This window comes from Balaenoptera physalus, assembly GCF_965194825.1.
Source record: "Balaenoptera physalus genome assembly, chromosome: 13".
Taxonomy (NCBI): domain Eukaryota; kingdom Metazoa; phylum Chordata; class Mammalia; order Artiodactyla; family Balaenopteridae; genus Balaenoptera; species Balaenoptera physalus.
Window position 1 is genome coordinate 74,361,936 of NC_138892.1, and position 24,902 is coordinate 74,386,837.

At 32.5% G+C, this 24,902-nt stretch overlaps 1 protein-coding gene and 1 long non-coding RNA gene across 4 annotated transcripts in view; one reads left to right on the plus strand and one right to left on the minus strand.

Moving 5' to 3' along the window:
- The window catches only part of LOC309640502, an 875,392-nt gene that overhangs the window by 694,890 nt on the left and 155,600 nt on the right, over nt 1-24,902 (minus strand). The window lies entirely within an intron of this gene.
- The window catches only part of ABCD2 (ATP binding cassette subfamily D member 2), a 101,439-nt gene that overhangs the window by 22,144 nt on the left and 54,393 nt on the right, over nt 1-24,902 (plus strand). For 2 of the 3 annotated variants that reach the window (XM_082419248.1, XM_082419249.1), the window contains exons 3-6: nt 1,598-1,719; nt 4,609-4,777; nt 5,505-5,599; nt 9,075-9,220. In XM_082419248.1, the coding sequence (XP_082275374.1) occupies nt 1,598-1,719; nt 4,609-4,777; nt 5,505-5,599; nt 9,075-9,220 (532 nt within the window). Of the gene's footprint in view, nt 1-1,597; nt 1,720-2,052; nt 4,445-4,608; nt 4,778-5,504; nt 5,600-9,074; nt 9,221-24,902 lie in introns of those variants that run through there. The other variant, XM_082419250.1, reaches the window with a different exon arrangement.

A 24,902-nucleotide genomic window follows, 5' to 3' on the forward strand; every position in this document is an offset into this window, starting at 1 on the left:
GAAATTATTTTTGCATCCTTCAAATGTGTCATATTAACTCTCCTCATAGGCTGCCCTGCATTGTTATTTGGGAACTTGTCTTCTTTCTCCTATCAAACTGTAAGCTTCCTAAGGAAAGAATCTGAAAATTACATTTAATCCTTGCATATCTGGTAACACCTTGCCTAATTTCTTGTAAATCCAGCTGTTCAGTAAATATCTGCTGAGTGAATTTTACCTTATATTATGCATGGATCCCTTTCAAACTCAGCTGAGCTGTCTATGAGCAAGTAAAGGTGAAAGTATCTGGTAGTTATAGCAGGGCACATGTTAAATATTTGCATGTCATGGAGAAAAAAAAAAAAAACCGTTTTCACTGAGATAAATCCAAGCAAAATAAATAGCAAAGTGGGCCCATGGCTATTTATATTATTCTAATTTCTTCATTAATTTGCAGCTTTCAATTTAGAATTTTGGTGATAGTCCATAGAAATACCAGATAGAGAATCAAATTGATGCCAAGATTAAAGTAATGACCTGGAGAGAATAATTTTGAAGAATAATACTAAATGGAGTAGATATGCAATAATAACAATAACACTTAGAGAAAATAATAACACCTAACATTTAAGAACAATTATTGTAAACCATGGATTAGGCTAACACTTTGTTTGTATTTCCCCTTTAAATCTCACAACAACCCTCTGAGATAGAATTGTTTGAGATAGTACTATTATTTCCCTCATTTACACATGAGAAAGTAGCATGGAGAAGATTAGTGGCTTGCTCTACTAACCTTACTACTTGCCAATAAGTAGTAGAGTCTGGACTCTAACCTAGTCTGACTTCTGGCTCTTAACCATAATTCTGCATTGACAGCAATTTAGGATATTTATCTATCTATCCATCCATCCATTCAATACACATTAAGGAGTACTGTGTTCTAGACACTCTGGTGAGTACTAGGAATAATGAATAAAATACAGTCTTGCCCCTTAAAGAACTTATAGTCCACTGGAAAAGCCAGACAAGGGTTTCCAGGGAAACCTGTACTAAAGAGCTAACTCTTTAAGAAAGAGCTTGGCAAAAAAGAAAGTATATTAAGGTCAGAAAATATTATATATGCAAATACCAGAGAATAAGCAGAATATTGCATGGTTGGGGTGTTGCTAAACTGGAGGGTGAAAATTGAAACAGGTAGACAGAGCTAGTATGAGGGTCAGCTACTTTGCATTTCTATTAAAGAAATCACACTAGAAATATTTGCTTAGATTCTAGTTAATGGTATTTTATTGACTGAATCAGTAGTATTTTATTACCTAGCTCTAATAAGGGCAGGACGTTGACTTTGGTAAGGGTTGAAAGAATGCTAAATGAAAATAGTCTTAATTCCTATAGATTTAATTCTTCTAACTCTCCTTCTAGAAAAATAATAAGACAAAGGAAAATTTAAATAAAATCTGGTACAAACACTATTTTTTAAATAATTCATTAATTCCTAGGAAATTGCTGATACTAATGAAAAGTTTTCATACGGTTGTTTTAGTCACAGTCTCATAGTACAAAACAAAACACTTAGTTACTTAAAAAATTCGACAGTTTTGTAATTTGCTTTTAGATTTAGAGGATGATCGAAAGCAAGCTATGGTTAGTGAGCGGACAGAAGCGTTTACCACTGCTCGAAATTTATTGGCCTCTGGAGCTGATGCTATTGAAAGGATTATGTCTTCATACAAAGAGGTACTTGCATTTCTTGTTATCAATTTGATTAAAATAAGATATATGAAAATCACGCAAAAATGTAAATTACCACATATGTTTATTATTTTGGAAACATCTTTTCTCTACCAAAATTTGCTAAGAGTATAATCAAGATAAAGGACAACAACTCCCAAGTCTATTGCTGCTAATACCTTTCAATTTTTATACTCTCAATTGTCAACTCCTTTTTCTGTCTATAGTACGACATATTTGCTCTTAAATTTTACTAAAATACCAAATTTTACTAAATACTAAAATACCAAATTTTACCAAATTTGCTCTTAAATTTTACTAAAATACCAAAGGTGGTATGGATTTTGGAGCCAGAGTGCCTAAGTTTAAATTCTTGCTCCAGTATTTACAAATTATATGAACTTGACCTGTTTGTGTCTGTTTCTTGATCTGTAAAATGGGGATAATGATAGTGATGACTTTGTTGAGTTGTTGTGATCATAAGCACTTTAATAAGTGTTAGCCAATAATATTACTTATATACCTTGCAAACTTTTACTTATACTTCAGGACAAGTCAAGCCTTACCAACCACGTATAAAAAACCATCTTGTGATTCCACTTTCTTTCTGACTTCCCTGAAGAGTCTGGGTCTTCCTTCTCTGTGTTCATAGTACATCTGGTGCTTTACCACATTATAATTGTCTATCTTTTGCATAAGACCCTGAGTGGAAAGCAGGAACTATCTTATTCATCTTTACATTCCTAATATCTATTTTAATGCTTGGAACATTGTATATGGTCAGTAAATATTTGCTGAGAGAATGGTAATAAGACCTACAGATAGCACAGGGTTAATATTAAAAATCACTTTATTCAATTCAGATATTAAATAATATTCCCATGGACAGTCATTCTCACTATTAATACTCTTGTGGCTTTTGCATCAATATAAATTGCCAGAGCATCATTATAAATTTAGCTACCTATTAACTTATCCTTGAATAAATTATATTAAATAGTTGCAAAGTTTGTGATTTGCTGACAAAACTTTTCAATCTCATTTAACAACTGATTTATTGAATTGTTTTTTTTTTAAAAAGGTAAAACCAGTTGTTTAGGGCCACAAAGCAAGACAACTCAATTAAAACTTTTTTTTCAAATAGTAATTTTGATAATCTGGAGACACAGTTTTGGGGATAGCTTTTTCAGCTAATAAATTACTTATTATTAAAATTAAATGAGAAATCAAAATTTTATATATCTCACATTCAAACACTTTGCTATCTAAGTCACAGAGAGAATATCAGTTCTTTTTTCTAGATTGTCTCCAACACAAGAAATGATTGCATTTTGTTTTATTTTGCCTGTATGTGCATTGAATCATAGAACTTTCACTTCTAAAGAATCTTATTACTCCTGTGAAAGCACATGAAAGCATCATGGATTCTCCACTAGCTCTAGAGGGAACAAGGTTTCTTTTTAGACAAACCCCCTTGTCTTATATCCCAAAGTAATTTGTCCACAGTCACATTCTCATTTTTTTTTTTTTTTTTGACACTCTTTGCCCATTCATCCCTGCATCCTGGTCTACTAACTCAATGCCTCCTGCCTTTCTTTAATTGACCTCCACATTTGTTTCGGATTTTTTTAATGCAACTATATTTACTTAGGTTTCTTTCGGATCCATATTTTGTTAATCCTTAGTTCTGTTTTCCTCTACTTGGGAACTCAAGAGATTCTTCTAGATAAGATTTTAGAAATTATCCTATATAATAGCTATAACATTAATATATAGAAATGAAATACTAATCTAATTATAGACCTCTCACACAGTAGAGACATGTGGTAGAAGGCTTTTAACAATAATACCTGCTCATTCACTGTTTAAGTTTTGCACACACAAAAATCTTACACAATGTTGGTAATGTATTAGTCCATAGTTTATTGTTTAAGAGACATTTATTAGTGACATGCCTTGCTTATTGATACCAATTTCCTACTAAACAGTTCTGTAAGAGAATGGTTTTTGTTGCTTCCTTTTCACTGAGAAAGATGGTCTTGACAGGACATGAGTCATCTTTCAGATGAGTCACCTTGATAACAAGGTGTTCCTTTAATAGAAAAGCAGCAGAGATTCAACCTAAATTGGACAACTGGCAGAATAGGAGCAAGATACCACTCTATTGAGCCTTTTGAACTAAAGCAGAGATTTATCTCATCTTATAATCTCATCTAGAAAAAAAGTCATATTTAATATTTTTCTTTGGGCATATAAATCATGTTTGGCTTGAAAAGAAACTGAATTTTGTGGGATTTGGACTGAAAAGGATTTAAAGCTTTTCACTGAGCTCACGCCCAATATTGGTATCCACCTGCAGGGGTATTTTCTCTGGCCAAACTTAGGAATTGTGACAATCAGTTTGACTCAGAAATGTCATTTCATAATAAGAAAAATATGCATTTTTCTTCTACTTAAAATCTTCTATTTTTAATTGAAAAAAGATATCAAAATAAAGAATCATTATTTCACTGAATGGATTTAAGCTTTTCACAAAACTTCTAATTTCTGGAAATCAAATTTTCATGCAAACAGGGGCCAAATCAGAAAATTGTTTGAAAGATTTTTAAGTCTCACTAATATTCTGAAGTTTTTACATTTCACTTTGAACCCTGACTTGAATGAATAATTTTTATGTGTTTTTTTAATTCCAATCAAACTTAAGCTGTTGACTTGCTATGCTGCTTTCTTGGTAAGTTTTTTAGTGTTACTGGTTTTAGTTATCAGATGTACTATCTACTTTTCAGGTATAATAAAATAGGATCTTTAACATTAAATCAAGAAGTTTATATTATTGCATATTTGTTTAAAAGTCTGTCTCGAGTATACTATTTTTTCTCCCTATGTTGGTTTTAGATAACTGAATTAGCAGGCTATACTGCTCGAGTATACAACATGTTTTGGGTCTTTGATGAAGTAAAAAGAGGCATTTATAAGAGAACTGCTGTCTTGCAAGAGTCTGAAAACCATAGCAAGAGTGGAGCTAACGTAGAATTACCCCTCAGTGAGACACTGGAAATCAAAGGTATTAAACTCATATGTTTTTGTATTTTTTCTATATTTAAATGTTTATCAACAGAACCAAAGTTTTTTAGAAGATAGCTTTGAACAGATGTAAGGAACCAACATTTAGTTATTTAAACAGTTATTCCTAAAGTCAGTGCTGCATTTTGAGGAGTAGTGACTAATATTACCATAAAAAATATTATGCTACTTTTATTTAGGACAAAATGTCTAGAATTATTTTTAGAAACTGCACATATGGCAGAATGAATTGTTTGCATTTAAAATTCAAATAACAGAATTAGAGCTAATGTCATATTGTTCTCCATCATTCTATCATTTGGTTTGGTTATTATAGTTTTAAAAATTATAGTTCTATGTCTTAATTTCCTTTTTGCAACTGTGTTTTTTTTCTATAGGAAAGTTTAATTTAGAGAAATAAGTAGTTATAAACAGTGTGGCTGGGTTATACCAGATAGAGTTTAGCTTTGCTCTCATTATGATATTAACATCATATTATAGTAAAATAATATTTCTGAGATTTTCCAAATAGATATGTCAAAATGTGCAAATTTACATTAGACTTTGCTTTAGATATAGATATCTATATTTACATTTATTTCTATGATTCATTAATGTGAATTATCTTTATAGTGAATTTATCTGTTATGCTACATTATACTTTAAGTTATTTAATTAGCAATAACACATGATAGCTTTTGAAACTTAAACTCTTCCTTAACTTATAGGAAAAGTTATTGATGTGGATCATGGAATTATTTGTGAAAATGTTCCCATAATTACACCAACGGGAGAAGTGGTGGCTTCCAAGCTAAACTTCAAAGTAAGATGATATTCAAGAATCTTCTGATTGTTGCCAACACAATAATTCAAAACAACTCAGAATTCATGTACCTTATATTAAATACTTGGAGGAGCATATGGAAAGGAGGGGAAATCAAGAAAGGTATGCATAGAGGCTCAATTACAGATGCAGTTACTTCCTCAGAAAGCAGAGAGAAAGAAAAATTTGATTTCTACTGCTTTATGGCCTGGTTGAAAATCAAAATTAGAGTACACTGAGAGCCTATACAAAGTAACTTTTGGGAACAATAGGAAATTTCTTCAGAAATTAATATCTGGAAATACGTTTTATTTTTTTTCCTTATAGGAGTTACTCAAAAAATACAAGCCTATATTGTTATATATTTACTAAAATATGAGAGAAGAGGTCATCAGCAAGTTTACATTCTCTAAATTTAATTTATATTTTCAATAATCACATCTTCTCTTAGGAAAAAATGATCAGAAGATTCATGAATTGGAATTTAGCTTTTAATTCCGTTGAGAATAATAGTTATTTGTTATTTAATACTCTGTCTTGATTACAAAAACTAAGGTAAAAAAATAGCTAATAAATCTGAGACCCTGATTTAAAGTATTGTAAAATTCAAACACACATTTTGGAATTCAAGTACAAAATAATTTGCTGACAAGTGTAGTGATCTGTGCTTAGTTCAAACAATGACATGATTGGACTTGATAACAGAATTAGAAACATGACCGTATATGTGCATTTAATGATTTTAATATGGACCTTAGTCTAGGTTTAATTATTAAAGATGTATTTGAAAGTGCATAAGCCTGCTGGAAGAGGATGAGAAGTACTGAACAGGGAGAAATTCTGTGTTAATAAACGTAAGAGAAATTGTGTTTTAACTACAATTTGGTTGGGATCTATTTTTCCATTTATGGACCTATAAAGTAGCAATAAGGTGCTAATGATGCATCATAATCTTAAGTAGATTTAAAATAAAGCCTTTGAAGAGGCCTACATGGGATATTTAACTATTTGCTAATACTTTAGCAATTTATAATGTATGACTTTGTATAGAGGTTTTTCATCAGGTTAAGTTTCATAATATCAATTCTTGTTGCTCCATTTATTAAATAGAGGGAGAGTCTTGAATTCTGCCACCTACTAACTAAATACATTATTGTGGACACATAACACTCTTTCTGTGAAAAAATTCAGAGCTCAGTATATTTTTATATAAAATGAATTTTAAAATAATCTAGTGAAAGTGTCATAAATTTTGAGGTTCTACAAAGGTATATGTTAATATAGTATACTTTTATGATAATTATTTATTTCTGAGTCAGACAGGGAGTTTTATTTAAAGTCTCAGGTCCCCAAAGTATAATAGAAAATTTTGTTTCCTCTGCATGGATTGATAAATAAACAGGTTTCTAGAGGAAAACATTCTTGTTCTTATGCTAACCTTTTGGAATTAAAAAACCATTTGGAGAAGAAAATTTCAGTAAATGTGGGAATTCTTTTGCCTCACACTCACTGTTTACTAAACATCAGAAAACTTATGCTAAAAAATAATATGAATGTAGAAAAGTCTTCTATTACGACTCAAAATGTGTTAAATTTCTGAGAATTCCTAGTAGAGAATGACCCTATTAAATATTTTGTTTATATACCTTTTGCCATGGCACATACCTTTAAAAAATCATTTGAAAAGTGTTTATGCTTCTACAGAATTACACTTTCTTAATCCTCTCTCTACTGAAAGAGCAGAGCAAATCACAAAACCCTTTCTGGGTTCTTCCCAGGATTTTTTTTAAATTTTACTGTATCAAAATGGCATTTCAGTTTGCCTACAATTAGGGAGAAAAAAATATCTGTGATCAGATTTTATAGACTCAAGCTTGCTCCTGTCTTATGTCCTTGTGGTAGCTATCTTTATTGCCTGGAATGCTCTTCCACCAGATCTTACTTGTTGCTTCTTGTCACCAGGCTAAAGCAAAATGGTATCTCCTCAAAGAGGACTTTCCTGACCATCTAATCAAAAGAAGCCCCTTTCCCCTGCCAACCTCACAATGCCACCATCTTTCCCTAACACATCTTCCTTTTTTGCTTTCATAATAGCATTTATGACTAGTTAATTTTTTGTTCATGTGTTTATTGCTGTCTTTGCCATTGAAATGTAAGCTCCACAAGAACAGGGACTTTGTCTTGAGCAGCACTGTATCTTCTGTGCCTAGAAGAATGTCAAGCACATTTAGATATTCAATCAATGTTTGCTGAGGAAATGACTAATTACTCAGAATATAAATCTGAACCATTTTTGCTTTACATTTATTTATTACATACATTCTTAGTTCTTGTATCTAACCTTCATATCAACCTTTTTTTCCTTCCCTTCCTCCCTTCCTCTCCCTACCACCTTCTTTCAGCAAAAAGATTTTAGCTTATGTTATACACAGCAAATGAGTAATGGATATACATGGATATGGTTCCTTATAGTGACATAATACAAGTAATGTAATGCTCTTTCACCTTTGAGTTTTCAACATAATGTATTCTACATCATGGACCTTAGATATTTGTATCTATACTGTACAAAGCTACATATACAGACATACTGTAAATTTCTGCCTCTTGTACTTTCATACTATATTCATTTTTTAGTCACTGATTATAAAATATCATTTGTTCTTAGAAGTAAATCAGATTTTTAAATAATGTTCCTTTTTCTTGACCCTTACAATACCTTTTAAATAGCACATTGCCAACTTCCTGATCCTATTAGGTGGAATAAGAAGTCATAAAATATAACTGTTTAAATTTAAATGATAAATAAGCTGAAAGATTCTAAGAGAATCATCCAATCAACAATTGATAAATAACTTAATTCATCCCTAGACATAAGACTAAATTACAGTCTTCTTGCTTTTCTCTGTCTTAATTTCATAAACGTATTTTCTCCATCTGTGAATAAACCAAAATTAGAATCATTTTATGTCTCTCATTATGGGTTTTTGTGATTTCTGTAACATTTCAGACTACTGAATTAAACAACCCAGCTGACTCGTAGAACTCCAACTTACAAATACAACAAAGTTGTATCTTAATTGAAGTAAATTTAATCAAATATTAATATAAATAAAATAAATTTAATCTATTTTCATTTAAATTAAAATTTTACAATTTCTTATTTCCACGTGGTTATGTTCCTACGTATTTGTGTAGTATGTGATGGCAAGACCTCAATGAAAATTTTGGGAAGTCAGTGCTCATTCGAAGAAGATCCATTTCTTTGGAATTGGATTATTTTATGATGCTTTTAGCATCAGAGCATAGTCAAAAGCCAAATTTGATGGTCTCAATCCCGATATATTTTTCTTTGATTCCTTGCCCATCCTAGGTTATCATGTGTTTGAAAGTTTCAAAAAAAAATCCCTTTTAAATGCTGCCAAATGAAACCATTTTTACATATTGTAATTTCTAATTTTATTTCTTACCTTAGGTAGAAGAAGGAATGCATCTTTTGATAACTGGTCCCAATGGTTGTGGGAAAAGTTCTCTCTTCAGAATTTTAAGTGGGCTCTGGCCTGTGTATGAAGGAATCCTATATAAACCACCTCCACAACATATGTTCTATATTCCACAAAGGTAGGTAAAGTTTTTTAAATCACAATGAACAATTTCCTTTTGCTTTTGAATTATCTTGATTCCTTAAACTCTTCTGTAGGTAATCTTTAAGCATGTTTTTATTGAGAGATACAGTTAATGAAATGAAAATTATCCTAAAAAGTTTTCTTACTGCTTTGATTATAATAGTTTCCAGGATAATAACAATTCTTTTCATTTTCACATCATTGTAATGAACACTCAAAGACTATAGATGTTAGTCTCAAGGAGTAACAGGCTAGTCCAAAGAGTAAGTATATTGCCTTAGATGTCAGATTATCTCTTCTCACAAAAAAATTAATAGTTCTTGGATAGTATACTAGTCTTTCCATCAAGCTGCATACATTCATATGTTCTAAAATTGTTCAATTATATTTTAAGAGCCTCTGTGAAATAATCTTTATCACAATTCTGTTATATAATTAATTAATGATTTGAAACTACCTTAATTAAAAATATTTTACTCTAATAATGAGTGTAAAAGTAAGCATAGAAATATTTAAAAGGAACATTTTTCTTCTGAAGTTTTTAACTATCTTCCTTCATAACAATTTACAGATGTCTAAACAGAAAGTTATACTTGAAAATTTGGAATATTTATTGTGGGTGACAGAAAATTAAATTTAAAGAAAATTAAAATTAAATTCATCTGACCCAGTAATTTTTCCATCTGTCATCACCCTGGGTTAGGTCGACATCACAAAAGTACTCCTACTGTGTTAGAGGACTATTCTGTGGAACCTAATAGAGCACCTATGCTGAAATTATATTACAAGAGCAAATATAAAAGTTACATCAAGTATGATGCTATCACATCTCTCTTCCTCTTTTTCCTTTGTCAGAAATTGTTTGTACAGTCCTGCCCACTGGACTAATTTTTAGATCATATATTGTAGTTATGCAGATGAGGCTTTGTGTGGCTTTTTCTTTAAAGTAAGACCTATCAGAGTAGTAGGAAGCTATCTGAAGTGTAGAAGGATGAAGAACTGTATTGGCAGTAAAAAAATATTGGATGTGAGCAGTGCTATGAATACTTATATTTAACACAAAATAGATAACATCTGTGACAGCAGAATCATTGTCTCTTTGTCTGTGCTTTAGAATCCTTTTGGGAAATGTTCTGGATCTGAAAACTAAATATTACTGCCAAAGTTTAAGTTTCAGACATTAATGCATTAAGTAAACCGATTTTAATTTCTTATTTAGGTTTTAAAGCATAAAATCATGAGGAAAATATTCTGTTACATCATAGAATCTACTCTTTTAATGCAAATAAAATTATATACATAAATTTTTTATTTTTTGCTATTTTAGATTTCATTTATAATATAGATACAGTTCTTGAATATAGCTATACACTGAGCAATGAAAGACATTTCTCAGACATAAGAAAGTGCATAATCAGCAAAGTTATCCTTCAGAAATGAAGGAGAAATATTTTCCCAGACAAAAGCTGAGGGAATTCATGTTCATTAGAGCTGCCTTACAAGAAATTCTGAAAGGAGTTCTTCAAATTGAAATGAAAGGCTGCTAATTAGTAACAGGAAAACATATGAAAATATACAACCCTGGTAAATGTAAATATATAGTCAAATTCATAATACTCTAATACTGTATTATGGTGGTGTGTTAACCATCTAACTCTTAGTATAAAAGTTAAAGGATGAGAGTATTAAAATAACTATAACTAGTACAATTTATTAATGAATACACAATATAAAAATTATGACATTAAAAACATAAAAGGGGGAGAGTAAAACTTGCAAGATGTTTTATATACGCCTCATAGGAACTAGAAAGCAAAAACCTAGAGTAGATGCACAATAGATAAAGAGAAGGAAATCAGAGCATACCACTACAGAAAATCACCAATTCACAAAGGAAGGCTACACGAGAGGAAGAAAGGAACAAGAGACAAAACAACCAGAAAACAGTAAGTTGGCATTAGTAAATCCTTACCTGTCAATAACTAGTCTAAATGTAAATATATTGACTTCTCCAACCAAAAGACATAGAATGGCTGGATGGATGAAAAAACAAGACCCAACTATATGCTGGCTATAAGAAGACACTCACTTCAGCTTTAAAGACACACATAGATTGAAAGTGAAGGGATAGAAAAAGTTATTCCATCTAAATGGAAACCAAAAGAGAGCAGGGATAGCTATACTTATATCAGAAAAATTAGATTTTAAGCCAAAATTGCTAAAAAGAGACAAAGAAGGTCATTATATAATGAAAATGGGGTCAATTCATCAAGAAGATATAACAGTTGTAATATATGTACACTCAGCATCAGAGCATCTTAATATATTAAGCAAATATTAACAGATCTGAAGGGAGACAGACAGCAATAAATTAATAGTTAGGGACTTCAGTACCCCACTTTCAACAGTGGGTAGATCATCCAGACAGAAAATCAACAGGGAAATATTGGACTTGAACCAATATTTAGACCAAATGGACTTAGTAGACATATACAGACATTCCATCCAATGGCAGCAGAATACAATTCTTCTCAATCATGCACGGAACATTCTCTAGGAATATTATATGATAGGACACAAAATAAGTCTTAGCAAATTTAAGAAGATTGAAATCATACCAAGTATTTTTCCCATTATAACAACATGAAACTTGCAATCAATAACAGGAGGAAAGCTGAAAATTTTACGAATAGGTGGAAATTAAACAACACACTCTTGAGCAACCAGTGGATCAAAGAAGAAATCAAAAAAGAAATTAAAATATCTTGAAAGAAATGAAAATGGAAACACAATATATGAAAACCTATGTGATGTGGCAACAGCAGTTCTCAGAGGGATATTTATAGCAATAAGTTAAGAAGAAAAGAGATCTCAAGTAAACCTAACTTTACATCTCAAAGGAACTAGAAAAAGAAGAAAAAATAAAGTCCAAAGATTGCAGAAGGAAGGAAATAATAAAGAGAAGAGCAGAAATAAATGAAATAGAAACCAGAAAACCAATAGAAAAGATCGATAAAACTAAGAACTGATTATTTGTAAAGATAATATTGATGAGCCTTTAGCCTATCCCTGGGATGCAAAGATGGTTGAACATTGCAAATCAATAAATATGATACACCACATTAATAGAATGAAAAACAATTATCATATGATCATCTCAATAGATGCAGAAAAAGAATTGACAAAATGCAATATCCTTTCATAATATTAACTCTCAACAAACTGGATCTAGAAGGAACATACTTCAACATAATAATGGCCACATTTGACAAACTCAGAGTTAATATCACATTCAATGGTGAAAGAATGAAAGCTTTCCCTCTAAGATCAGGAACAAGACAAGGGTGCCCATCTGACCATTCTCATTCAACAAAGTACTGGAAATCTTAGATAGAGCAATCAGGCAAGACAAAGAAATAAATGCATTCAAACCAGAAGGGAAGAAGTAAAATTGTCTTTGCAGATAATATGATCTTTCATGTAGAAAATCCTAAAGACTTCACCAAAAACATTTAGAACAAATCAATGAATTCAGTAAAGTTGAAGGATACAAAATCAACATACAGAAATCAATTGTGTTTCTATACACTAACAACAAACTATCTGAAAAGAAATAAAGAAAAACTATTCCATTTACAATAGCATCAAAAACAATAAAGTACTTAGGAATAAATTTAACCAAGGAAGTGAAAGATCTATACACTGAAAACTATAAGACTTTGAGGAAAGAAACTAAAGAAGACACAAACAATTGGAAGGATATCCCATACTCATGGATTGAAATAATTAATATTAAAATGTCCATACTGCACTAAGCCATCTATAGATTCAATGCAATTCCTATCAAAATTCCAATGGCATTTTCCACAGAAATAGAAAAAACGATCCTAAAATTTTTGTGGAAGTACAAAAGACCCTGAATAGTCAAAGCAATCATGAGAAAGAAGAACATGGTTGGAGGCATCACACTTCCTGTTTTCAAACTCTGTTACAAAGCTATAGTCATCAAAACAGTATGGTACTAGTATAAAAATAGACATAAACCAATGGAAGAGAATAGAGGGCCCAGAAATAAATGCCTGCATATGGTCAATTAATATTTGCCAAGAGAGTCAAGACTACTCAAGGATAATCTCTTCAATAAATGGTATTGGCAAAATTGGATAACCACATGCAGAAAAATGAAATTGGACTTCTTCTGTTTTACACCACTCACAAAACTGAACTTGAAATGGATTAAAGACTTAAATGTAAGACCAGAAACCATAAAACTCTTAAGGCATAGGAAAAACTCCTTGACATTGGTCTGGGCAATGATTTTTTGGATATGACACCAAAAGCACAAACAATAAAAGCAAAAATCAGCAGGTGGAACTACATCAAACTAAAAATCTTCTACACAGTGAAGGAAACCATCAACAAAATGAAAAGCCAACCAATGGAATGGGAGGAAATATTTGCAAGTCTTATATCTGATAAGAGGTCAATATCCACAATATATAAGGAGTTCATACAACTCAATAGGAAAACAAACAAACAAGCAAACAGTACAGTTTAAAAATGGGCAGAGGATCTTAATAGACATTTTTCCAAAGAAGATATACAGATTGTCCAACAGGTACATGAAGAGGTGCTCAACGTCACTAATCATCAGGGAAATGCAAGTCAAAACCACAATGAGGTATCACCTCACACCTGTCAGAGTGGTTAATCTCAAAAGATAAGAAATAACAGGTGTTGGCAAGGATGTAGAGAAAAGGGAACCCCTATGAACTCCTGGTGAGAATGTAAGTTGGTGGAGCCACTATGGAAAGCAGTATGGAGTTTCCTCAAAAAATTAAAAATAGAACTACTGTATGTTCTAAACTCCCATGTTCATTGAGGCATGATTCACAATAGCCAAAATATGAAAACAACCTAAATGTCTGTCAACAGATGACTAGAAAGAGATGTGGAATGTATGTATACACAATGGAATATTCTTAAGCCATGAAAAAGGAAATCCTGACATTTGTGACAACATAAGTGAAATAAGTCTGACAGAGAAAGATAAATACTGTATTGATATCACCTATATGTGGAATCTAAAAAAGCTGAACTTGTAGAAACAGAGTAGAATGGTGGTTACCAGGAGCTGGAGAGTGGGGGGAATGGGGAGATGTTGGTCCAGAGTACAAACTTACAGTTAGAAGTTGAATAAGTTCAGGGAATTTAATACACACCATTGTGATTAGAGTTAATAACACATTATATACTGGTAGTTGTTAAGAGAGTAGACCAATGTTCTCACCACAAAAAAAAAGTGGTAATTATGTGAGTAATATAAGTGTCAGGTAACAGTACGGTGATAATTATTTTGCTATATGTAAGTATATCAAATCAACATGTTTATAACTTGAACTTACACCATGTTATATGTCAATTTTATCTCAGTAAACCTGGAAAAAATATCACTGAGCTGTACACTTAAGAATGGTTAATATGGTAAATTTTATTTTACATGTATTTTACCACAGTTTTTAAAAGTGGAAAAAAAAAGAAAAAAGAAGTGCAAAAATTCTAGTCTTTGCCCTCAGGAGACCTAACTATGTTATTTTGCAACAAACATAAATCACTAGGAAACTTTTTCTTAATTATGAAGTTTACTGTTGCCTAGGCAAAAGGTCAACTACACCTTAGTTAAGAAAAATGAGAATGAAAGTCTATTTTTTAAGGCTTAATTTTTTAAAATAATTAATGTTAAAAGTCATTTTATCTTGATTATAAAGCTTCTAGAAACATGAAAATTTGTATTTGTTTAAAATCCTATAGGACCAATATCTTGCAAAAGAGCATAAAATTTATTTAAATGTATATGTAAACTAGGAGAGCGTAAATATAGTATTTACGTCTAGTATTCTAAAAGCTATTGATTTTTTCAAAAAAGTTTAAAAATAATCTTATGTGTCTTTATGATTTAAAAGAAAGCTGCTACATAGACGGGAGGGGAGTTTGGGGGAGAATGGATACATGTATATGTATGGCTGAGTCGCTTTGCTGTGCACCTGAAACTATCACAACATTGTTGATTGGCTATACTCCAATATAAAATAAAAAGTTAAAAAAAAAAAGAAAGCTGCTACAACCTATTTCAAAATATTTGTCAGTAGATAATCTTAAACTTTTCTTTTTAGGATATTCTTATTAATGAATATTATCTAGTATCTTATTGCATTAATTTATAGCAATAGAATATAGGTTAAGTACTAGTTTGGCAGAAAAAAACCTGTAAATTAAATATAGAATTGAGTCTTATGTACCTACAGAATCAACTTCATAAGTCACAAACAGACCTTTATAATAATCCCCCTGTTTTCACTTTTCGTGACTAAAAGACTTCTTGGTAGAGGATCAATCTCTTTATGCAATGATCAAATGTAAATTAATTGTTATTTTTATGGGGAAAAAAGGAGTGGGTTTTGTTAAAGTGGATTTCTAATAATGTCATGTAGTGTACAGAAAAAAAAGTAAACCGAGGGAAAAAATGTTCTGATTAAGTATATTGGGACTGCTGATTTTTTTAATAATTTAAATAATAATGAACTTTTTAATAATAATAAAATAATAATTTTTAATAATAATGAAATTTTCAGAGAATTTGAAGAGCCGCTATGGCTCAGTTTCAAGTTGGGAAACCTGAATTCCTGAGAAATTGTGAAATCACCTCCATATTTCCCCAGTTAATATCTTCTGATACTTCAGCAATGTTAATAATGAGAACCAGATAAAATAAAATCTGGGCCTTGGTTCAAGAATACAAATAAAAAGTTATTTGGGATGGTAGATGGTAAAATTCTTAGTTTTGCTCAGATAGTTCTTAAACTATTTTGGCAAGCTTAGGCTGTTTGAGACTGAATTTCCTGAGCAATGTGACTACACTCTTTAAACTGATAGTTGAAACTCATTGTTCCCTACTGTATTAGCCATCTGACCCTCAGGAAAATTCTTACACTTGAATACAGATCCTGAATTTCTTTTGTCAGTTCTTGGTGCACTTTGTCTTAACCACTTAAAGGTTGATTTATGATCTCCTGCTCTAGCTTTCACTAATCCACAAATTTATGGCTCATTAGTCATTTAGTAATTCCCTACTACATCTCTGTCTTCAGCCATTAAAGACTCTGAAGCCCAATCATTTTTTCTTTTTTTTCTTTTTTGGCTGCGTCTGGTCTTAGTTGTGGCGCGCGGGCTCTTTGTTGCTGTGCGCGGGCTACAGAGAGCATGAGCTCAGTAGTTGCAGCTTGCGGGCTTAGTTGTCCCGCGGCATGTGGGATTTTAATTCCCCGACCAGGGATCAAACTGGCGTCCCCTGCATTGCAAGATGGATTCTTAACCACTGGACCACCAGGGAATCCCTGAACCCCAATCTTTAATTTGTTTAGTTCACTTGCTAACAAAATACTATTATATGCTAACACTTACCAAAATGGGAAATTGAAACATTTGGTGGGGGTTGGGGAAACAGAGCATGAAGGAGAGGAAGGGAAGTAGGGAAGAAGGAAACAAAGAAGAAGGGGATGGAGGATGGAAGGGAGGGCAGGAAGCAAGACAGGAGATAATAGTTGTTTACTGACAAAAGGCAGCAAAATCTTGGGTTCCTTTGTGCTACTTTAAAAAAAAACTCTCCAGGGTATCAGTTGTATACATCACATATTTCTCTTCTCCCCAGCAACGGTCTCCAGTTTGGCAACAGCCCACCATGTAATTCTGTTCCCAAAGCTCCTGCTGTCACTACCCTTTCTTGGTAGAAATATCTAGGGACAGAAATTTTAACCATGATCTTCTTACTACTGTAAACTTTATGCCCAAATACTTACACTAAGGCCAACAGATCTAAAATAGATTCAGACTTCCCACAAATTTGCATGAAAAGATAATTTGTACACATTTCTGCCCATACTTGACTTTGAAGTTTGAGAAGTAAAAGGTTAAGAAAGTGAAAGGATTATAAGGATTGAATTAAATTTGAGTAAACATTTTTTAAAACAAGGAAAAAAATAAAAGAAAAAAATGGGGGTAGAATAGTAGGGATATTGTATTTCATATCTTGGGAAAATTACTGTACTTTATTCTTTGTCAATGCTCTACTCTTTTTTTTTTAAATCAGTGTTTATTAATGCCCTGCTAGAAGATGCTTTAGAGGATAGTGAATAAATAAAGACACAGTCACTCTCAATGTGTGTTTGTGTCTAATTTGGTTATAAACAAAAACATGCAACTATGTCCTATAAAACCCAGAATAAATGCCTCAAGAAAGATAAGAAATGCTATAGAAATATTCAAAATGAGAAAAAATATTGTAGAACAGCATGTCACTTGACCTGGGTTTTGAAAGTTAGAATTTTAACAATTGTCATAAATTGGATGTTTCTCAAATGTCTAAGTAGAGCAGAAATGCCACCGATTCAAGTAAGCATGAGTCTTCTGTTTTTGTTTTTTGGATACTTCCTTCTAAGCAGGGCTGTTCTATCCACCCTCCTTCTAATACACCAAGCTGAGGAAAGCAATTATTTATTATTAATATTATGTCATTGGTACATACTGAAGGTAATAGCATCCATCCCCTAGGTCCTTAATCATTGCTAAGATGTTCTTTCAGCTGAAGTTCTTTGAATTACTTTTTAAAGTTCTGTAGAACTTTGGGGGTCTGCCCTTTCCCCAGTATCCACCTAAGAAGCTCGTCTCCTCTTTTTGAATAAATGACATAGTCTTAACAGGTTAAATTTTAGTCTGTTAGTGCTTCTTGAAAAACATAACAAAAGAAGACAGTAACTTGTTTCTACAACACTCATTTTTTTTTGGGTCAGAAGATATTCTGAAATTATAAATAACATATTATTTATCAGCTCAGTATTTATTTACTAACTGCTTCATTCACAAGGTAGTATATTCAACTATCATGTTACTGAATCTTCTAGACTAAATGTAAATGCTGCTTAATAGATAAAGTAGTTATGAATCATAGTTTTAAATAAAATACAACATTAAAATCCTAAATTTGGTTGTACACAGGAATAATAGCATGACTAATTAGATTGTACAGAGAATTAAATATAGATAATATTACTTCTATCTTTTAACATATGAACGGTACCTATTGATTACTCTCTGCATGTCATGCTAAATAGATTATTTTAAATGATTAAATTTGAGTTCAAAGGGATTATAAACTTTAATACTTAGAGTTGCACACCAGTTTAAAGCCAGGGTCAGAGTTCACTAAATCTTTGGGTACAAATCCTCTGTATTCACTGCCTCTTATTGCAGGTTAATAAAATAATCTTATTAAAAATATATACCTCAGGCAGAAAAAAAAAGCCCTACTGTTTGACCTTAAAATATTTTCTCAGACAGTCTTAATTAATCTTAATTAATAAAATAAAAAGATTCTCTAACACTGTCCCAAATTTATGGGGAATAACAAACTATCATTCTTTTATAGTTTGCATTCACTTCCAAAAATTTCTATATTCTTCAACTGTTTCTCTTAGAAGAGCTTATGACATGAAATCTCATCTTTTAGAAGTGCCAACATGTAATCCATTGTTTTCTTTGATGGCATTTCCACACATCCCTTTAATGATATAGGTTATGTGTTTCTTAAATAAGGTGAATTAATATTGATTTTTATTTTGACAATCTTATGACCTCTTGAGATAATTGGTGGATCCTAGGGCATCTTGAGCAAGGGCTGAGCATCTCTGGTCTATTACTACTAACACAAGCAATTACTATGTATTAGTCACTGCTTACATATATTACATGTTTCTGATTTATCTGTATGACAACCCATAAACTTGGTGTTAGTATCCCTATTTTATAGATGAGAAAACTTAGAGAGGTTGAAGTCATTCCAGTGATAAATTTTGGAGCCAGCATTTGAACTTTGGTGTGTCTGAGTCTAAAGTCACTTTGTCTTGCTTACTGCTAGCAGCAGGGTACATGTTTCTGAAAAATTACTACTCTCCTGCCTGCCCTTGAAAGTGAGTATCACCAGTTAAGGTTGTTTGCTTGGTATGCTGAATCTGTACTAATATCAAGCTATTGTTTGGAAGCAGAGGTCCTTATAATGCTTGGGGTACAGGGCAATCCAAGCCAATTTTAGCATAAAGTTTTGCACAGATACTTGGCTGTCATTCATTTATGTTAATGTGAAAGAAGCTATATTCTTGTGTAAAAGTGAAATTCATTTAAATTAAACTATGTTCAAATCACTTTCAAATTAGAATATGTTCTCTGTTCTTTCCTATTCTTCTAAAATCCATTTCTCTGTAAAATATAAAATAATCTCTCAAAAATATACCCATAGTTTTAAATCAGACTTCTTGAAGAAAAGTAAAATAAGCAAATCTTAATTTTCATGATGCATTATGGCATAAAAAATTATTATTTACCCTTTAAGTTGTCAAAAGAAGAGATTATCTTTTGCAACAAAGACTGTGTTTTGTGTTAGGAAGTTCAGCAGAATGGACAGAATACTTAAATAACACTAGTAACAGTAGCATTGCCACAACTGTACTGCATGCTAAGACATGCCTGTGTCAAATAAGTTCTGTAGATATTTTAAAATATGAACTTTCTTTTGAATTGTTTCTTTATGAATGCCTTCCAAATCCAGGATTTCCTCTTTGGAGGGATAAGAGAACTATGTTATATAACAGCATTGTTTAATCCACACATTTAAAACTAGATAATGCCTATTAAGGAACCAGAAAGCACATGAGACCAGAAAGGAGGTTAGAAGACCTAATTTGCCTCCTTTCTCCATGGAAGAGAGGGTGCCCTCATAGTCAGTAAAGAATTTTTGGTGTGATCCTTACTTTTCTTCTTTTTGCCTAAGATCTCAGATTAAAAAATGAGGGTGTGATCTGGAAAAGGACATACATAAGAATATGGGGTCGTGCTACTTTAGATATCTTGATGACTGTTTTCTATTGAGTCTCTAGCTTTCGGACTTTTTGTTTCTTTTTGATGAATCTCTAGGTGCCAAAACAAGATAGGGAGAGCCTCTGAAGGACAAGGAGTATATTTACTTAAGTAAGATGCAGGCTAGCCTGAGTGGAATGTTGGTCTGAAAGGGCACTGTAGTAAAGGAAAAATGTAATATGGCTTAATCCAGGCATACTCATGGAGCCCCATACCTAAAAGGTTATACATACACTGATCTTGTTGCCCGCAAATTAGACAAATCTGAACTTGAGGAGAGGGAGTTGTCACTGGAACAGATTTTGCCCTTTTTGAGTCACTGTTGAATAAATCTTTATAGAATATAAGCTAGAAAGGGCATGTCTCTGTATAACACTCTGTACAGCACTGCGGGGTATTCTACTAAGTCTGTAGTATACCTATTGGCATATTGTAACTGTGCAATGAATGTCTGATGAATGATTTAATAAATGAGTGAATGAACATCTCCACTGATTTGGTTTCTACTGCCAAATTGGTCTGGCTTCTTATACTAATTAGGAAGCAAACTATTTTCTTGCTTGCACTAGATATGTCACAAAATCTTCTTTGTGATGGCAATAAATATTTGTCACTTAACATATCTTTTTTAAAAGAAATTATTTTAGCCATGAATAAGGCTCAGTAGTATTGCTATAGCTAATTCACTTGTATTCCTTTGCTTTCTGACTATTAGGTTCAAATCAAGTAAACTTTGCATAAGTATCTTTGGGCAATTGGCTCAGAATGACCAACTATACATTTTAGTACCTCCTGTGTATTAATTGGTACAGTTCAGTTTTTAAAAATCTCTAAAAGATCTATAAATATAAAACCGATTTCCTGTAGCTTTTTATTTTTTGCTTTAATTTTTATTTATCACTTGGAAAAATGTTAAGGATGCATTTTTTTCATATTTAACTCTTTTATAGGCTAATTGATAAAAATGATAATGGAAAAAATCTTCCTTTGCATATAAAAGTTTTCATTATTTTATGAGTCAATTATTAGGTTAAACCAAATAGAATTGCAATTTTTGTAGGTCGAAAGGTCAAATATCAGGAATTTCATACAGTAATCTAATATAATGATAAATACAACAAAGTTGACTTTTAAAAAGTTTGCATTCTTCCCAGTTTGGGAGTACTTTGATTATTACACTAACAGTATTTTTATTACTACTTGGAAATAAACAAAGTCCCTGCTCTTAAAAGGCTGTGCACATATCTCCTTTGGTACCTAGAAATATCCTATCTTAGAAATGTAATTTCAGTAATGGTAAATATATCTTTTCAGTTGGGAATTTCTTCTTTTTTGCTACATATTTATTTTAAGACTATTATGAATGACTTACACATTGAGGACTCAAATCTAGTTGTTGCTGTTCATGAAAAAATTCTGATGACATGATTGGTTCCAGAATGTACATTTATATAAATTATGAATAGCTAGATTTTATGGCTTTCAGATTGCTAACTTATTACTATGGTAACACAGCAATACTTAGCTGTACCTTATTCTTTTTTTTTTTTAAACATCTTTATTGAAGTATAATTGCTTTACAATGGTGTGTTAGTTTCTGCTTTAAAACAAAGTGAATCAGTTATACATATACATATGTTCCCATATCTCTTCCCTCTTGCATCTCCCTCCCTCCCACCCTCTCTATCCCACACCTCTAGGTGGTCACAAAGCACCAAGCTGATCTCCCTGCTATGCGGCTGCTTCCCACTAGCTAGCTATTTTACATTTGGTAGTGTATATATGTCCATGACACTCTCTCACCCTGTCACATCTCACCCCTCCCCCTCCCCATATTCTCAAGTCCATTCTTTAGTAGGTCTGTGTCTTTATTCCCATCTTGCCACTAGGTTCTTCATGACCTTTTTTTTTTTTTTCCTTAGATTCCATATTGTGTTAGCATACTGTATTTGTTTTTCTCTTTCTGACTTACTTCACTCTGTATGACAGACTCTAACTCCATCCACCTCATTACAAATACCTCCATTTCATTTCTTTTTATGGCTGAATAATATTCCATTGTATATATGTGCCACATCTTCTTTATCCATTCATCCGATGATGGACACTTTGGTTGCTTCCATTTCCTGGCTATTGTAAATAGAGCTGCAATGAACATTTTGGTACATGACTCTTTTTGACCTATGGTTTTCTCAGTGTATATGCCCAGTAGTGGGATTGCTGGGTCGTATGGTAGTTCTATTTGTAGTTTTTTAAGGAACCTCCATACTGTACTCCATAGTGGCTGTATCAATTTACATTCCCACCCACAGTGCAAGAGGGTTCCCTTTTCTCCACACCCTCTCCAGCATTTATTGTTTCTAGATTTTTTGATGATGGCCATTCTGACTGGTGTGAGATGATACCTCATTGTAGGTTTGATTTGCATTTCTCTAATGATTAAGGATGTTGAGCATTCTTTCATGTGTCTGTTTGCCATCTGTATATCTTCTTTGGAGAAATGTCTATTTAGGTCTTCTACCCATTTTTGGATTGGGTTGTTTGTTTTTTTGTTATTGAGCTGCATGAGCTGCTTGTAAATCTTGGGGATTAATCCTTTTCAGTTGCTTCATGTGCAAATATTTTCTCCCATTCTGAGGGTTCTCTTTTGGTCTTGTTTATGGTTTCCTTTGCTGTGCAAAAGCTTTTAAGTTTCATTAGGTCCCATTTGTTTATTTGTGTTCTTATTTCCATTTCTCTGGGAGCTGGGTCAAAAAGAATCTTGCTGTGATGTATGTCATAGAGTGTTCTGCCTATGTTTTCCTCTAACATAGTGTCTGGCCTTATATTTAGGTCTTTGATCCATTTTGAGTTTATTTTTGTGCACGGTGTCAGGGAGTGTTCTAATTTCATACATTTACATGTACCTGTCCAATTTTCCCAGCACCACTTATTGAAGAGGCTGTCTTTTCTCCACTGTATATGCTTGCCTCCTTTATCAAAGATAAGGTGACCATATGTGTGTGGGTTTATCTCTGGGCTTTCTATCCTGTTCCATTGATGTATATTTCTGTTTTTGTGCCAGTACCAAACTGTCTTGATTACTGAAGCTTTGTAATATAGACTGAAGTCAGGGAGCCTGATTCCCCCAGCTCCATTTTTCGTTCTCAAGATTGCTTTGGCTATTCGGGGTCTTTTGTGTTTCCATACAAATTGTGAAATTTTTTGTTCTAGTTCTGTGAAAAATGCCAGTGGTAGTTTGATAGGGATTGCATTGAATCTGTAGATTGCTTTGGGTAGTAGAGTCATTTTCACAATGTTGATTCTTCCAATGCAAGAACATGGTATATCTCTCCATCTATTTGTATCATCTTTAATTTCTTTCATCAGTGTCTTATAATTTTCTGCATACAGGTTTTGTCTCCTTAGGTAGGTTTATTCCTAGATATTTTATTCTTTTTGTTGCAATGGTAAATGGGAGTGTTTTCTTAATTTCACTTTCAGATTCTTCGTCATTAGTGTATAGAAATGCAAGAGATTTCTGTGCATTAATTTTGTATCCTGCTACTTTACCAAATTCATTGATTAGCTCTAGGAGTTTTCTGGTAGCATCTTTAGGATTCTCTATGTATAGTATCATGTCATCTGCAAATAGTGACAGCTTTACTTCTTCTTTTCCGATTTGGTTTCCTTTTATTTCTTTGTCTTCTCTGATTGCTGTGGCTAACAATTCCAAAACTATGTTGAATAATAGTGGTGAGAGTGGGCAACCTTGCCTTGTTCCTGATCTTACTAGAAATGGTTTCAGTTTTTCACCATTGAGGACAATGTTTGCTGTGGGTTTGTCATATATGGCCTTTATTATGTTGAGGAAAGTTCCCTCTATGCCTACTTTCTGCAGGGCTTTTATCATAAATGGGTGTTGAATTTTGTCGAAAGCTTTCTCTGCATCTATTGAGATGATCATATGGTTTTTCTCCTTCAATTTGTTAATATGGTGTATCACATTGATTGATTTGCATATATTGAAGAATCCTTGCATTCCTGGGATAAACCCCACTTGATCATGGTGTATGATCCTTTTAATGTGCTGTTGGATTCTGTTTGCTAGTATTTTGTTGAGGATTTTTGCATCTATGTTCATCAGTGATATTGGCCTGTAGTTTTCTTTCTTTGTGACATCTTTGTCTGGTTTTGGTATCAGGGTGATGGTGGCCTCGTAGAATGAGTTTGGGAGTGTTCCTCCCTCTGCAATATTTTGGAAGAGTTTGAGAAGGATAGGTGTTAGCTCTTCTCTAAATGTTTGATAGAATTCACCTGTGAAGCCATCTGGTCCTGGGCTTTTGTTTGTTGGAAGGTTTTTAATCACAGTTTCAATTTCAGTGCTTGTGATTGGTCTGTTCATATTTTCTATTTCTTCCTGGTTCAGTCTCGGCAGTTTGTGCATTTCTAAGAATCTGTCCATTTCTTCCAGGTTGTCCATTTTATTGGCATAGAGTTGCTTGTAGTAATCTCTCATGATCTTTTGTATTTCTGCAGTGTCAGTGGTTACTTCTCCTTTTTCATTTCTAATTCTGTTGATCTGAGTCTTCTCCCTTTTTCTCTTGATGAGTCTGGCTAATGGTTTATCAATTTTGTTTATCTTCTCAAAGAACCAGCTTTTAGTTACATTGATTTTTGCTATTGTTTCCTTCATTTCTTTTTCATTTATTTCTGATCTGATCTTTATAATT